The 16,870-nt window shown below is 37.4% G+C and overlaps 1 protein-coding gene across 1 annotated transcript in view; it reads left to right on the top strand.

The window, feature by feature from the left end:
* The first annotated feature begins 377 nt into the window (after positions 1-377).
* LOC127639616 (retinal guanylyl cyclase 2-like) overlaps positions 378-16,870 on the top strand; it is a 32,951-nt gene continuing 16,458 nt past the window's right edge. Inside the window, exons 1-13 of the mRNA XM_052121731.1 lie at positions 378-492; positions 3,637-4,638; positions 6,491-6,792; positions 10,749-11,124; positions 11,232-11,316; positions 11,403-11,535; positions 11,665-11,784; positions 12,205-12,288; positions 12,498-12,674; positions 13,157-13,313; positions 14,270-14,419; positions 15,826-15,974; positions 16,625-16,788. Coding sequence (XP_051977691.1) covers positions 3,825-4,638; positions 6,491-6,792; positions 10,749-11,124; positions 11,232-11,316; positions 11,403-11,535; positions 11,665-11,784; positions 12,205-12,288; positions 12,498-12,674; positions 13,157-13,313; positions 14,270-14,419; positions 15,826-15,974; positions 16,625-16,788 — 2,711 coding nt within the window. The 5' untranslated portion in view covers positions 378-492; positions 3,637-3,824. The remainder of the gene's footprint in view (positions 493-3,636; positions 4,639-6,490; positions 6,793-10,748; positions 11,125-11,231; positions 11,317-11,402; positions 11,536-11,664; positions 11,785-12,204; positions 12,289-12,497; positions 12,675-13,156; positions 13,314-14,269; positions 14,420-15,825; positions 15,975-16,624; positions 16,789-16,870) is intronic.

Here is a 16,870-nt window from a genome sequence, read left to right as displayed (position 1 = left end):
CCTCCAACCTGCCCCCTCCTTTGTCCTCAGCTTGTTTCTTTTCTCTCTCTATCTCTCTTTCTGTAAATCGGCCTATTCCCAGTAAGACCCAGGACTTAGAGAGGCTCTTGTTTCAGTGGATTCCCCCATTAGGCTCTCCAGATTGGGACAGGACTCCAATACAGGTCCTCCACTCTCCAGGGACCATAAACAAAAAAAATCTCTGTTATAAAAAGAGAAAAGTGGATTTCTTCATTTGCTTCGTGAAAATATAGTCCTCTTGAAAGACGATCAGATCAAGGATGCTTATTGAAGATTGTTCCCTCTATTTGGAATGGAATATCAGACTTTTCTCTACTTTGGACTTTTAAATCTTTAATTTTGGATATTGGTATTCTATTACTATTTCCTCCTTGGGAGTGCAGTGCTGGTCTACCCTTGATTCTTCCAAGACTCTCCATGTTCTAATGGAATGAGCAGTCCACATGGCTTTCAATTAGACACACACACCAGGTTAGCCAATCTTTTGGTCTTCTATGTAGCAGTCCTTTATGAAATAAATAAATAAAAATAAAATGAATATAAAATGTGCTTGGGTAGTCCCAAAGGCTTAAAGAGTTAGGTTGTCCCTACGGGATGTTAATGTAATCTTAAATTGTTTAAATTTCATGCCTTTGTGCGTTTTAGGAATATTTGTAGAAAAAATGTTTTATTGCAAAGCTTTTGTGTTTGTTAAATCTTTTTTCAGTGTTTCAGTGTGCATTGTTGTATCAAGAGTATCCTCAGTACCAAAATTCACAAGTCTCAATATTATCACAAGTTCACTACTGGAAGTATGTTTAATAGCTAGGTACATGTAATTTGTTAGTACTCTATGCTAAATCAGCTAACATTCATTAACATTCAATGTCATGGTTCTTAGGTGCTGATTGCAAAAGAGATATATTAAATTGTTATTAACAAATACAGTTGCTTGATCTCTAATGTCAAGTCACTTCACATCTTACATTCACATGTATTACATTACCATTACTTACTATATTTATATCCAGGTTACAAATGCCAAAAATAGCTAGTGATCTGGTCTGGAGTGCTAATGCTGAAAGTAAATTATATCACCTCCATTTATTAAGCCATTTACATTTATATAATACTTGATTATAAAGATAAGAAAAGGATTGACCACAGCCCCATTACCAAATTACAGCTATGATTAAAACATTGAAAAAAATTAAATAAATATACATACTTACTCTTACTTTTAATTTATAGCCTAGCGATAAAGTGAGATGGGAAGTTTATCTCACAGCCTCGTTGTCTTTCCCATTAAAAATCAAAGATGGTACTAATGTGAATAAGGTCTATAGGTTGTTAAACATACGGTCAAATCATCGTGTTGATCGGAAAGTTCGGAAGTAGAATTCAACACACATTATTTCACTCACAAAGTATCTTCAAGTTAAACCCCGGAGAAAAAAGATTTTAGAGTTTAAGATTTTAAGATTTTAGAGCTGTACACAGATATGTTTTGTCATGTTTTGCTTGTCACTTCATTAAACACCAACAAAAAAATAAAATAAAAAAACAGCAGAAGCTCCCGATTGAGACAATTGCTTTAATGGTCATGGGTCCAAATAAATACAATGTAGTATAAAGCATAGATATTAAAATAATCTTGTATAAAAACTCTACCTCAGACATCCTTGATATCATCCTTGGGGGCGGTCTCTGGTTAAACTGGACCAATCACAGCTGTTGTTGTCTGTGTCGACGCGACTCGCAGTTACATTTTTTAAGAGGTGCACGTCGGACGATGGCGTAGGTTCGTCGCAGATGTATAAATCAGCCTTTAAAAGTCGAGGATTTGACAGAAATAGTTTCAGGTCATGAGAAGTTCAAGCAGATTCAGATTGATAACTCATTGTCATATTTAGATATATATATCAGGATGTATCCTCTAAAACACTCTAAACCTTATCAGCTTTTATTTATTTATTTTCTAAACATTATATTATTCAAATAACATTATGGCAGCCTGTAGATTGTATATAGTCAACATGGCCATATTGTCATTCCACAATAGGTATTTTATCTACAATTTCATGTAAATTTAGTAAACACTATATTTAAGCAAATTGTATAAGGACCAAGAATGTGAAATTCTAGTATCTGATGAAACAACTCAACTTTCATAGAGCTCATTAAGATTGGACTGAATAAATGAAGGGCTGTGGTTTTGTGTACCAGTTATTTATAATCACAGACAGTGGAACACTCAAAGTAGCGTGAGCAAGATCCCGTGCAATCCTCAGTAATCCTGATTTATTTCAGTGTTAGGCTAGAAAGAGCATGCCAGACCTCGTGGTTAAGGTGCGAGGGTGAGAAGCTGACAACAAAAGAGCACGTCAGAGAGGTGTGAAGTAACAATATGGAAGAATATTAAAGACATGGTTTATAGGGTAGAGAGTAAAGAAAAGATAAAGGAATAGAGAGTTATTAACAGGCATTGAAAGAGAGAGTGTGATGTTGGTATGAAGAGATAAGGTTGATTAAGATTAAGATTGATTAAGGCTCACGTTATTTGGCAGTTATCATGACCATGGCTAATTAAGGTAGAGCTCTTTAATTGTAATCTGCTTGCTGCTTGCTGAGCAATGGATATAGAAAGAGCGTGAGGATTGTGCAGACAGCCTGGTACAAGTCATGTAACACTTCACCCCACCTCCAACTTTAAACCTCACAGGCAGATGGCACTTGAGTCAGGTGAGGAAGTGGCTGGTCAGCTGATTCCACCAAAGACTGAAATTAGAGATCAGGCCTCTCGGATCACAGTGGAAATGACAATATGTAAAAGGGTTGAAGAACACTCTTAACATATCCTGCTTTCTGCTCCTCAATGCTGCTATGGTCACCACAAAGCTCTGATTAGCTGTTAGTGTTTATTTGAAGCTTGCCTTTCTGAAAAGTTCAAAGCAATATAATAAATAATCATTATATTAAAGTGATAAGAAATAAATAGATTTATTTAAAACTTTCATCAAGGCTGTTTTCTGTATATTTAAAACATGTTGTGTAGTGATTCAGATTTACTTTGTAAGAAAAGTGAAAAAGCCTGGGAATGATGAAAGCTCCAGAAATTGGATAAATATACCAAATGGGCAATTGATGTAAAAGAGGGAATTAATGGAAAATTGCTTATGATTACATCATGATTATATTATGCAATATATATATATATATATATATATATATATATATATATATATATATATATATATATATATATATATATATATATATATATCCCAAAGCCTTGTCTCCTTAGTTGGCCAAGTGCTATGAGCATTATTCATTAATGTTCAGCTAGATCCTTTATACCTATAATGAACTATCTGACACCGATGATGAGTGTCAGTGTTTTAGCCACTCTTACATATTAAGCTGTGGTGAAAAATACTATAATATATTGTATATACTAATTGTATTCATATTCTAGTTTTGAGAAGATAAACTAACTTTAGTCTTTTCTGTTTTTTGTCCCTCTCATTTGTTTTTCTTTCTTTCTCTCACTCTCCCACTCTGTCATCACAACCTTGTCCTTTCTCTCTCAAACACAACCACGCACATGTACACACATCCAATCAATCACTACTGCAGACAGCGATGGCTGGGTACTGTGCAGTAGTTTTGGGGTAGTGCCCCTTGGAGGGTACAACCTAAAGCAAGAGCTGTATTTTTTAACATCAATCAAACTGTCACAGGCAAAATATTCACAGCATTTCTCTGTGCCAGAATTTGTCTCATTGTCACTGCCATTTAACAGTTTGACCAAAGAATCAAATGAAATGGCTGACCACAGAAACTCTAGTTTTCTTTGCCAGTCCTACCAACCACGATCGCAACCACAATATTCTGCTGTAAAAAGACGACGAAAACAAACCACAAAGCACAAAGCCAAAAGCACACATGGCCCAGTGAGCTCTCTGTCCTCCACTCCAGTGATACGCAGCCAAAGCTGGTGGGGTAACTGGCTTCTCCTTCCACTAGCCATGATAGCATACTTGCCCTGTGAGGCCTGGGCCACCACCTTTAAAATCGCCATTGTAGGACCATGGGCGTGTGACCCTATGTACTCTAAAGCCCTGCCAGACCTGGCTGCCCGATTAGCCATCAGTCGCATCAACAAAGACCCCGACCTCAACAAAGGCTACTGGTATGATTATGCACTCATTAATGAGGATTGCACAAGCTCTAGAGGCCTGGCTCGCTTTGCTGAGCTGGAGGGATATGGCTCAGCCTTTCTTGGACCTGCAAACCCCAGCTACTGCACCTCTGCTGCACTGCTGACGAAGAATTGGAACAAGGGCATCCTGTCCTGGGCTTGCCTGAATGCTGACATGAATGAGGGAATGTATCCCACGTTTCTTCACCCACTCCCATTGTCTTCTCGTGTACTTTTCTCTGTACTGCGCTTTTTCCGCTGGGCACATGTTGGGATTATAACAGCAGAGAGCGACATGTGGGAAGCAACCGGGCATGAACTTGCATCATCCCTACGTGCTCTTGGTCTGCCAGTTGGCACTGTTACTACCATGGAAATGGACAAGGACGGACCACGGCGAGCCCTAAAAGCAATACGGGAGGCAGATCGTGTGAGGGGTGAGATATGTTTGACTTTTTATGTTTAGCAAGTATCTCTTTTACTCAAATTAGAATTAAAACAGAAACCACTGAATAGTGGTTTCACATGAAATTATAACCTACTTCCATTTCTGCAGATATTGAAACAGAATTAAATCTGTGCTAAATGATGTTATCTATAATTTATTTTAATACATATTTTTGGTAACACTACATTATGGGTGCATTAAAAAACATGAATTCAGGCTTAACTAATGCACATTTAATATTGAGATAATGTATGACTCATGATTAGCTAAGCCATTCATTAATAATTGCCCCATCAGCAACTAATAAAGAGTCTGACTGATTAATATATTAAGTCATATATGAATTGCTATTAATTAAATGTGTCATCATGGATTAATTCCCTAACAATTTATTAAATTAACTAATCATGTTAATTATCAAAATGAGCCAAAGCCATGTATTTGAACTTCCACCCAATACGGGTACACTAATATGTATTAATACATGCTTAATTAGTGCATTATTACTGCAAATTCATGTGTTAATTATAACAATTACTTAATGATAAGTTAATAGTCATGTGCCTCAACAAGTAGTCATAATATAATGATATCTTTGCAAACCATTAGTTAAAAATTAATTAAAACTGATGATACTGCCTAAAAAGTCATGACTTGGGAACTCATTTATCATTAATGACAATCATTGGACTTTATAAAAGCTGTTTATTTAACATCGGTTTCCAAAAACATTGCCTCACTAAAGAAAAAAAAAAAAAACAGTGGGATGCAGAGATAAAAAAGAGCTATATGTATTTATATGTGATATTTTGTATATCTCTTTTTTCATTGTAGTTATTAACACATAGATTTGCAGTAATAATGCAGTAATTAAGCATGTATTAATGCATATTAGTGCACCCGTATTGGGTGGAAGTTCAAATACATGGCTTCGGCTCATTGTGGTAATTAGCACATTAATTAACACTATTAGTTCATATAATAAGTTGTTAGGAAATGAATCCACAATTACACATTTAAATCATAGCAATTCATATATGACTTCATATATTAATCAGACAGACACTTTATTAGTTGCTGATGTGGCAATCATTAATGAATGGCTTAGTTAATCACGAGTCATGCATTAACTATATATTATCTGTGCATTAGTTAAGCATGAATTAATGCATATTATTGCACCCGTATTGTAAAGTGTTACCAAGTTTTTTGCAATCTATCATCTAAACTGCCATAAAAGCTAAAAGAGTTGCTGCACATTTAGCCAAAATTGAGTTATAACTAAAATTGGTTTTCTTAGACATTTAGACTATGATCAATCCTGACAGGCATGTTTGGCTCAACTAAGAGAAAACTGAGTGAGCTCTGCTGAAGAAAAAACAACATTTTAACCAGCCAATTCTGGTAGGCTGGTCTTAGCTGGTCACTCAACCTGGTCAGGCTTGTCAGTTGGCTGGTTTTAGAGGGGTTTTGGGAACTTTATATCTGGTCAGGCTGAGCACAAGCTTGGCTAGATGGGGAAAGGAACTAGACCAGCAAGACAGTCTTGTTGACCAGTTTTATACCAGCTAAAACTAGTCTTAGCTTAGTTTCCCCCACCCCCTTATGTCTAAATGATAGTTCATGCTTTTTGGCTTTGTAGGGTAGTATATCAGAACTTATCATTTGTAAATGGTAATTACTGGATTACAAATTGTCAATGTTGCTGCATCATTCTGTGCCGAGGGACCCTCTTATCATGTGGAATAGTCATTGACACCAGCTCATCCTTTCATTGATTCTTCAACCCTCTCATCACATTCCCCCTCCTTGTTCCTTTCTTTACTCCTCATTGTCTACAGTTGTCATCATGTGCATGCACTCTGTTCTGATTGGTGGAGATGAACAGTATAATTTGCTAACCACAGCAATGGACATGAGAATGATTGACAGAGGATACATTTTTATTCCATATGACACACTGCTGTATTCATTGCCATACAAAGATGTGAACTATGCAATCCTGGCCAATGACACTAAACTGCGAAGGGCGTATGATGGGGTCTTAACAATAACCATTGACCAAGGGGAACAAAACTTCTTTGAGGCCTTTAATGAAGCACAGAAAAACTACGACATCCGGACCAGTACATCAGCTGAACAGGTACAGTGGGTCTAAACTTGTCTTACCAAAGGGATTTAGGTCTAGTGATATAATTTTTAAAAACCTAAACCACAGTTATTTAGAAAGAATATCCTAATTTTTAGCTTGTGCCTGAATAACATAAGTACTCAGTCACAGAAGATGGTTTGCCACAACAATGCATCTTGTTTCACCCCTAAATGTGTTCATATTGGTTTTTAGCATTGTACATTTAACATACACAATTTGTTTTTGTTGAGATATTTTTCAGGTTGATGTTCAGTTGGTTCAGTGGTATTTTCTCTCTAAATGGTTCACGTGACATGAACATCATCTTGCTGAAAAAAACAGCATAGCTGATAACTAGCAAGTGTTGTGTTTTGAATGCTGGTGTCCCCACCAGGCTCTCTAGTAAGCTTCACCTGCAAGAATTTCTTGATCAGCCAGCTTCACTGGTTTGTTGATGAGTTTACATTTGGAAGACTGATTTATTTTAGGTTGTTTGCTCATCTGCCATGTGTCTATAAAACATTTCCTTTCCGTTGTCAATAAGATATTCAGCAGATGTCTTTCAAATGTTTATGACTTAAAATGTTTATAAATCTGATCTTTTTAAGATGTTTAGCAGATATTAATTAGAATGCAATGCTTTCCAGATTAAAAGATTTTAAAAAAGACATCTCAGAGACGTGTGCTATCTGCTAAAGATATCCTGGTCCACTAGCTAGACCAGCACCAAACTACCACAAACCAGCATAAACCCTCTAGGACCTGAATGGAAATTCATGCTTACTTATTATCACTTATTATCATGCTTTATTATTACTAATAGGGTTAGAGTGGTTAAAGATAGAGATGCACCGATTGCAATTTTCTTGGCCGATTTCGAATTCCGATTTTCTTTCTAAGAACTATTATTGACCACATATACAAACAAAATCTACCTTTCTTCAATGCTAAATTTTATTTTCATAATAAAATAAATTATTAAACATTAAAATTTCCCCCAAACTGCACTAAGTTACTGGATCTTCTCTCACTTAAACAACTCTCAAAATAAAGTGCTCTGTGACTGGAAAGAGGTAGAAATAACAATTAACTGCAAATGAGTTGCTTTATATAACAGATCAAATTTTCCACTATTTTTAGAAATGGACATTTTTATCTTTATTACTCGTCTAACAAAACAATTCCAAAGATCTGAAAAACTGAAGTGTCCAATACGCTCAACTTACGTTAGATGTCCAAATATCAGTTGTAAAACTGAGCACTGCTTCGGGAACGGCTTGCATACCTGTCAACACTCCCGTTTTTCCTGGGAGTCTCCCATTTTGTTATTTCTCCCAAAAAAACTCCCGTAAATTTGTATGGCCCAAACCACGTTATATGAATAATCACATCAATATAATATTCCAAGGTGGTCCAGTTGCCAGATCTTGAATGAAACGCATCCTACTCACACAATCAACACATCATACACATTACAAATAATTTATGCTCACAATCTGGCAACCTACAACCCATTTGAGCTGTTGATGATTTGCGCAGGCAGTAGACGCGGGGTGTTAAATCAAGCATCACTGATATATGGGAGGAGAAGACTCAGCTGGTGCTGCGGTGAAAAAAACAAAATATACATGTACATTTAGCAACAGCTGGATGGAAGAATTGAATTTCATATCCCGAAGCCATATCGACAATGCCCACGCCTTTTGCAATGTGTGTCGCACTGATTTTAATATCGGACACGGTGGGAAAAATTACGTTAAATCACAACGGCACAATTTGTATGTATTTAGCCTGCCTCTGCCATCCAGCACCCCCCTTCCCCTCTCCCGGATTTGTGTACACAAATGTTGACAGATAACAGGCTGCGTGTGTGACATGACACGAGATTAAACAACTCGGGCAACGCGACGTCGGAAAGTACCTCCTACTCTGTATCGAGGAAATTTATCAGATTTCTGAAGCCTCTGTCCTCAACTATGGAGAACAGCTGGTCATCCAGGGCCATGAATTCCATAATTTTCCTCGTAATTGCTTTGGTATTTTCGTTGCCCAGGAATGATAAAAGACGCTGCTGACTTGTGGCGGTCTCTGAGCACTGGCTAGCTTTAGCCGCTTTCACTTTTTAGCTTCTTTTTTAAAATGGGCATTTTCAGCTGGGTGATGGTGTTATAAATGTCTAATTAGGTTTGTTGTTCCGAAAGTTATTGTGGTGGTTCCCCCGCGGTTTACTTTGGCCTTAGAATTATTACACATTTCGAACTTTATGTATTCTTCACTCACACAGTGAAGATCTCCCACGCCAATGACATGTTTACGTGCGGCTGTGACGTTATTGCCTGCGCCGCTGGCAACAAAACGGACCGGCTTGGAATCGGTAAGATGTGAGGCTGACTGGCCGGTTACCGGTCCGGGCCGAGCATGCGGAAAATCGCTAATAATGGTCCCTGGCCGGCCGATCGGTGCATCTCTATTTAAAGAATATGTGCGGAAACATGTTATTTGTAACATTGAGTGTTAAATTACTATAGGTAACTTAAGTAACATCCAAACACTTTGGATTACTTATTTTTCTTTTTTCCATAAATTTAAAAAGATAGGGACCTGAGATTTCAAGCATCATGTGCTACGAACATTTTTCTAACATTCCCATTAGGTTGATCTATTCTGGGAATGTTCAGAACGTACTTTTTTATCCCCTTTTTCTCCCAATTTGGAATGCCCAATTCCCACTACCTCATGGTGGCACAGTTACTCTCCTCAATCCACTCACAGCATGGAGGCTCATGCTACTCTCCACGATCCACAAACTATTTACCACGCGACCCATTGAAAGCAAGAACCCCTAATCATGACCACGAGGAGGTTACCCCATGTGACTCTACCCTCCCTAGCAACTGGGCCAATTTGGTTGCTTAGGAGACCTGGCTGGAGTCGCTCAGCACGCCCTAGACTTGCGACTCTAGGGGTGGTAGTCAGCGTCAATATTCGCTGAGCTACCCAGGCCCCCCAGAAAGTCCAGTTTTTTAAATGTTTACTGTTTTTTTCATGCTCTCTGGAAAACGTTCTGGAAAACATTTGAAAATTATTATTTTTTTCACAATGTAGAAACATTTAAAGTACATTCCACTAATGATGTATGAATAATGTTTTCATGCTAACATTTTTAAAACACATCAATGACAGAAAACCTTGAAAAAACATTCTATTAATATTACTGTAAGAATTGGGGGCCTGGAAAGCTCAGCGAGTATTTACGGTGACTACCACGCCTAAAATCGCGAGTTCAAATCCAGGGTGTGCTGAGTGACTCCAGCCAGTACTCCAAGGCAAACAAATTGGCCCGGTTGCTAGGGAGGGTAGAGTCAAATGGGGTAACCTCCTCGTGGTCATGATTAGGGGTTCTTGCTTTCAATGGGTCGCGTGGTAAATAGTTTGTGGATCGTGGAGAGTAGCATGAGTCTTCACATGCGAAGTCTCCATGGTGTCATGCACAACAAGCCACGTGTTAAGATGCGTGAATTATCAAATGCTTTAAAAATATTTATCATTGTTAGTTCAGAATAATTAATGTTGTTAACTATGTTAACAAATATGGAACTTTACTGTAAAGTGTTACCGATAATTTAAATACAAATTCTAAGTAATCCCTTCAGATACCATTTATGAATGTAACTGTATTCTGATTATCAACTATTTGAACTGCAACTATAATGAAATACAGTTAGTATTATTTTGAATTTATGTATTCCGTTACACCCTAACCCTGATTTACTGTTATATAGGCTATGTGGTAACACAGATGCACTGCTACTTCCTGCGACAGTGAGATCATCATCTATAAAATCCCAATGACTAACTGATTTGGAGACAATAAATAAATCATTAAGAAAAACCAAATACAGCACTTTAGTTGAAGACATATGATGTTATTTACTTATTGGTTTTGTGATTTTTTTCCTTCTTGGCAGGTTTCTCCATTTTTTGGGACCATCTATAACATGATATATTACACAGCCATGGCTGCAGAGCAGAGTCGAGCTGCAAGTGGAGGCCGCTGGGTATCGGGTGAAGTTCTGGCTCAGAATGAGGGTGGATTTGAGTTTAATGGTTTTAACCAGCGGATATCGGCAGGTACTGATGGCGAGGGGATGCAGGCACGCTACGTTGTCCTGGATACAGATGGCTCTGGGTCAATACTGCACTGCACACATGCACTAGAAGCGCCACACACATATGGGAAATATGGAGGGCTGAAGTACTTGGGGAAATCCATTCATTTTGCCGGAGTGTCTCCAAGCAGTGACTCCAACTGCTGGTTCAGCCCTTATGTGGCTTGTAGTGGAGGTGAGAAAGGAACACATAAGGGTTACCTGTGGATTTCATAAAAAAAAAAAAAAAATTAGCATTCCCACTGATTCCTCCTTCTATCTTGTTCTTTATTTCTGTTGCAGGCCTGAATGGGGTGACCCTCTTCTTTCTCTTTCTGTTGTTCTGTGTGTTGCTGTGTGGGGCAGGTGCCTGTTTTCTCCATATAAGGTATGAACTGGCTTGCTTGTTCACCTTGAGTTAAACAAGTTTAATGTATTACTAATAAACAATTGAGTATGTACATGTGATTACAGGAAACATGGGGGGATATTAGGAGTATTTGGTGGTGGTGGTGGTGGAGGAGGAGCAGTAGGAGGAGTAAACTCCAATAAGATAGTGCTGACATTGGATGACCTGGTCTTCATCAACACCACACTCAGCAGGAGGGTCAGTCAAATGATCTCTCTCTCTCACTCTCTCTCTCTCTCTGTCTCTCTCTCTCTCTCGCTCTCTCTCTCATTCATAGCCATTGTCTATGTTTCTCTATACATTGGGTTTTCTTATCTCACTTTGTAGAAGCTGAACGAGGAGAGTATGGTGAAGAGTCAGCTAGATGTTAAAACCCCATGTCACTCAGTTTCAGGTCGCAGTTACATTCCATCAACTGCTGAATCGTCCAACGTTGCTGTATTCGAGGTGTGTGAAACATACTTATACAGTATGTGCTATGTGTACAGACATATATGCACCTTAATAAATAGTTTTGATTCTATATGTAATTTTAAATAAATGTTTGGGAATCAGGAGGAGCATGTTCATCATATCCTGCCAAACGCAATACACGCATGCTTACTTTACTCTTGTGACGATACTTTTGGAAACTCTCGACCACCCCATCTCCACCTTTTGCTTATTTATTACTTATTATATTTTATGAAGTCAAGGGGGTCTACTTAGTCTCATGCTTAAGCCTCCCATCATGAACATCATGGCAAATCTGTTTACCCTTATTCCACTCAAGAATTATACAGTATAAATGTGCATGAACTTGTGAAACTGTGTATTATTTTACTACCATGCAGCAGTTATTTGTAAATCATTTTTCTGTGTATTCAGGGTGATTGGGTTTGGCTAAAGAAATGTTCCTGTGCAGGATCTGTATCAGAAATCAGTGACAGCACACAAGCCATCTTTATCAAGGTAAAAGAGAGCATGAAAGAGACTGAAATGAATGAAAGTTAATGAATAAATTATCAACTTTCAAAAAATGTGTTAGCTTCTGACTTTTGAAAGTACAAGTAACTACTTATTTTCCATCTTCTCACAGTTTCTATCTTTCTTTGACTTCTATTTGCTTCTATTTGTCTTCCTCTCTTCCCCTCTCTATCTCTCTCTCTCTCTGTCCCCAGCTGAGAGACATGCGTCATGAGAATCTGAACCTGTTTCTGGGTCTGTTCGTGGATTCTGGGATATTTGGCATTGTTACTGAACACTGCACAAGAGGCAGCCTGGAAGACCTGCTCAGCAACGAGGAAATGAGACTGGACTGGATGTTCAAATCCTCTCTCCTCCTTGACCTGATTAGGGTGAGAATTAAATTATATCAATTAAAAATAAAGAGCAGAATGAATGTATAGATAAAGATTTTTTTACTGAAATTACATTGTGGCCACTAGCCAGGTGGTATTCTCCATCAGTGGCCAGTTGAACAGATGCAACAAACACTTGCTGTAAAACCAGCAAATGTTTTTACAGCCATGATTTTTTTTACACTATATAGTTGTTGCTATATATATATGCATGATATAATTGTTGCAGTTATACTATACAGTTTGCATACAACTTAATGCTTAAACTTAAAGGTGTAATTTAAAGTTGTAACCATTAACACTTGCTTGGGGGCAAGTAGTTTGTGATCCCTGGTATAGATAAGTAAAAAGAACTCAGCATGAAGCCATTGAACAATGCCTAGTTATAATAACAGGTTAGCAGCTGCTCACATCTCTTCATACTTCTCCTGTATTCTATGACTTTTCTCTCAATATTTTCTCTATTTTTTCCTTTTCAGGGAATGAAGTACTTGCACAATCGTGGAATTATTCATGGACGTCTGAAGTCAAGGAACTGTGTGGTAGATGGACGGTTTGTTCTGAAGGTTACAGATTATGGCTTCAATGAGATCATCCACAGTCAAAACATCATCATGGAGGACAGCAATCCTGAGGGTAAATCAAATACATGTGGAGACCATACATAGTACAGTTTTAAGTCCTAGGTCCGTATTTTAAGAGCACTTGTGCTAAACGTAGCCCTACGCCATAAGTCATAAGCGTTGACATGTTAATGGGTGGAGTCATGTGCAATGAATAAGAAGAATTTAAAATTACATTCTTTTGTGCATTAACTGCATCCTTGATCGTTGGCAGGGCTGGACTGGTAATCTGGCATACCGGGCATTTTCCCGGTGGTCCGACGCACTTTGATCAGGAGCGGGCTGGCCATTGGGAGAACCAAGCGGGCCATTGGGTCGGCCGCGAAACGTGCCGAACAGTTGGGCCATTTCTCTTCCCAGTCCAGCCCTGATTGCCGGGCATAATTCTATGACAGTGACACGCTCCTTTTATAGGCATGGAAAATTAGATTCTGATTAGAATTTGGATGTACATTCCGTTACATTATAGAGAATGTAAGAATTATGAATCATTTTCATCTACTGACACATAAATCATGTATTTATCTAGTATTAACAGTGATTGTATCGGCACACACTTCGCTTCTACTGGTCGATTTTGAAAATTTTTATTAATTGATTAAAAGACAAAAAAATGACACCAAAAATATGAATATTAATTAACAAAAATATAATCTAAATAACGAAGTGGTAAAAAAATTAAATAAAAAATCCAAATATTTTACCCTCTCCAACTTCTTCCACCGGTACCTTTTGCAGGGACTTACAGGACTATATGAACCAGTGAACTCATGAAATATATGGTTATTTTCTTCCAAACACTGTAAATGAAATAATAAAAATCCTAATGTGTGAATTAGCATACAAGTCCCTTACTTATTCTCTCCTATCCTCTCCTTTCCTCCTCTCCTCTCCGAGATAATCACTGTTTCACACTTTTCGATTTCTCAGTCTTCTTTTTCTGTTTGTCTGCCTCTCTCTTTGGTACAGATCAGTTTTGGACAGCTCCAGAAATCCTACGGGATCCTCGGCTGCAGAAGAAGAGCACATATACAGCAGATGTTTACAGCTTTTCTATTATCATGCAGGAGGTGATCTCTCGCTGTGCACCTTTCTGCATGTTGGACATGCCCCCTCAAGGTTAGACATGCTCAAATCACTACACAATCAAACACCACTCACTTCTCTACATGAGTGAATCTCACAAAACATGTCAAGAAATGTCCAGGTCACATCCATGTTATCCCAAAATAATAATAATAAAATAAATAAATATATAAATAATATTTTGCAAAAGAAAAGGCAGCCTTAATGCTAAAACTGCTCCCAAAATTCTTATTACTATAATGTATCTAGTATTGTAATGATTATTCTCATAATTATACAGTAAAAGAAATTGCAATTATTTTTTAAATTAAAATCAGTTCATTTTTAATTAAAAGCAGCACAACAAATGTCGCCATGATGTATAAATTAATGCTTTTATAAGGTGATACAAGTGGCTAGAGACATTCCTATATTTTATAATTTTGCTTGATATTATACAAGCATATTCATGTATCCACAACCTTTGAATTAGAATATAATCATATACTTCACATCATGAAACCAGCTTATATGGCATTATCATTGTATTATGTCCATCCTTGTATTCCTGTATTGTATACATGCTACAAGACACAAGTCTTATATGTTCAATGTGTGTGTGTTAGAAGATTACTTCATGCTCGTTCGCTATCCTTGTAAATGGTTTGTTAAATGGTTTGTGCTTTCTGTGCCCAACATTCCTGTGAGAAACTGGAGTGCTAATTAATACTTTTATAAGGTTTATGCATTAATCTTCACATCTTACAGTAATGAGAACTGGGGGGAAAATGAGCTTAATTGTTCTGAAAATAATGTCACAATGCAAAAAATATTTATGGTCCTAATAGTAAACTTAATTGTTTTCTTTTAGTTTATTTAGTCAGCACCCAGGGGACTGTGTTATGCTAAGGCTGTTTTTCCATTAAGATTTCTACTCACTATTTTTACTCAAATAGAGACAATAAACTAAACTACTATCTAACAATATATATCTATTTTTGCGATTTGAATAATGGGGACACTAGAAATGTTCTCATAAACCACATTTATAGTATAATACCCTTATTATTACCAGTTTGTAACCTAAAAACATTTCCTCGAAAACCAAACAAACCAGCCCAAACACACACAGACACACGCACACACTTCATAACTCAGGAAAACTTTATTCCTTATATTTTTTGTCCATTTATTTTTATAGATATATATAAATTAAATAAATAAATCAAATACAAACAGTAGGCATAACCAGTTTTGTTCATATTTTTACCATGGTGAACTACTCGTTTATACTCCACCCCTCTAATGTCCGCTGTGTATAAATGTGACATAAAATAACTTACTCTGGGGGGCACTGCAGGGGAATTTAGACCCTAATGGAGTTTGTTTGGATGAATTTAGATCTGAATACAGCAGTGTATTGAGTTATGAATACATAAGTTGTCTATTTCTGACCACAGAGATCATAGATAAAGTGCGCTCTCCTCCTCCATTGTGTCGACCCACTGTGTCTGTGGATGAAGCTCCGTTGGAGGTGATTCAGATAATGAAGCAGGCCTGGAGTGAAGAGCCTGATAAGCGACCCACGTTTGAGGAGATCTTCAGACAGGTACACTCTCTCGCACTTGTTCTCTCTCTCTCTCTCTCTCTCTCTCTCTCTCTCTCTCTCTCTCTCTCTCTTCCACTCTTCTATCTTCTATACCCACACACAAATAAACTCATATACCACAAACGTTCCTAACAGGAAGAGACAAACTTACTCACAAATATACAAACATAAATGTATTAACTGTATATGACATGGCTAAAGAGATTTTAAAGCAGCACTAAGTCACATGCAATTGATTCAATTCACATGAGTCCTTTCATTGCCCTCTTTCAGTCATTCTTCAGTCAATTTCTCAAGATTTTACCTCAACTCTTTCTCTTATCTTGCTTGCTCTGCCCACTGTATTTTCTCACACTCTGGTGATTAGTCCTCACCACCTTTCTTTCTCTATCAATTTCAATTTTACTGTGCTTTATTGGTATGACAAACACTACATATTTGTATTGCTAATGCATTTGTTACACTGCATACAATGAGAAATTATGCTGTGAAAAATAATAATAATATAAATAGTGCAAATAAACAAGTAACTAACAATAAAACATATCAGTAGTGCAAAATAGAATAAAAATGAAGTAATAAAATGAAATGAAGTAACACTGCAGATTAAACTCTATTATGTTGTCTGTGTCTTTCTCTCTAACCTGCAGTTCAAGAATGTGAACAAGGGAAAGAAGACAAATATAATTGACTCAATGTTACGGATGCTGGAGCAGTACTCCTCTAACCTGGAGGATCTGATCCGAGAAAGGACCGAAGAACTAGAGGTAGAGCGTCAAAAAACTGATGCTCTATTAGCTCAGATGCTGCCCAAGTGAGTCCCACTCAGAGATCAGTCTTTTATTTTTTTTATTTCTACTCCCTTCCACTCTTTTCTTACTATGCCATTTCCTCAT

This window comes from Xyrauchen texanus, chromosome 4 (genome assembly GCF_025860055.1).
Source record: "Xyrauchen texanus isolate HMW12.3.18 chromosome 4, RBS_HiC_50CHRs, whole genome shotgun sequence".
Classification (NCBI taxonomy): domain Eukaryota; kingdom Metazoa; phylum Chordata; class Actinopteri; order Cypriniformes; family Catostomidae; genus Xyrauchen; species Xyrauchen texanus.
This window is presented reverse-complemented; position numbering and strand designations above follow the sequence as displayed.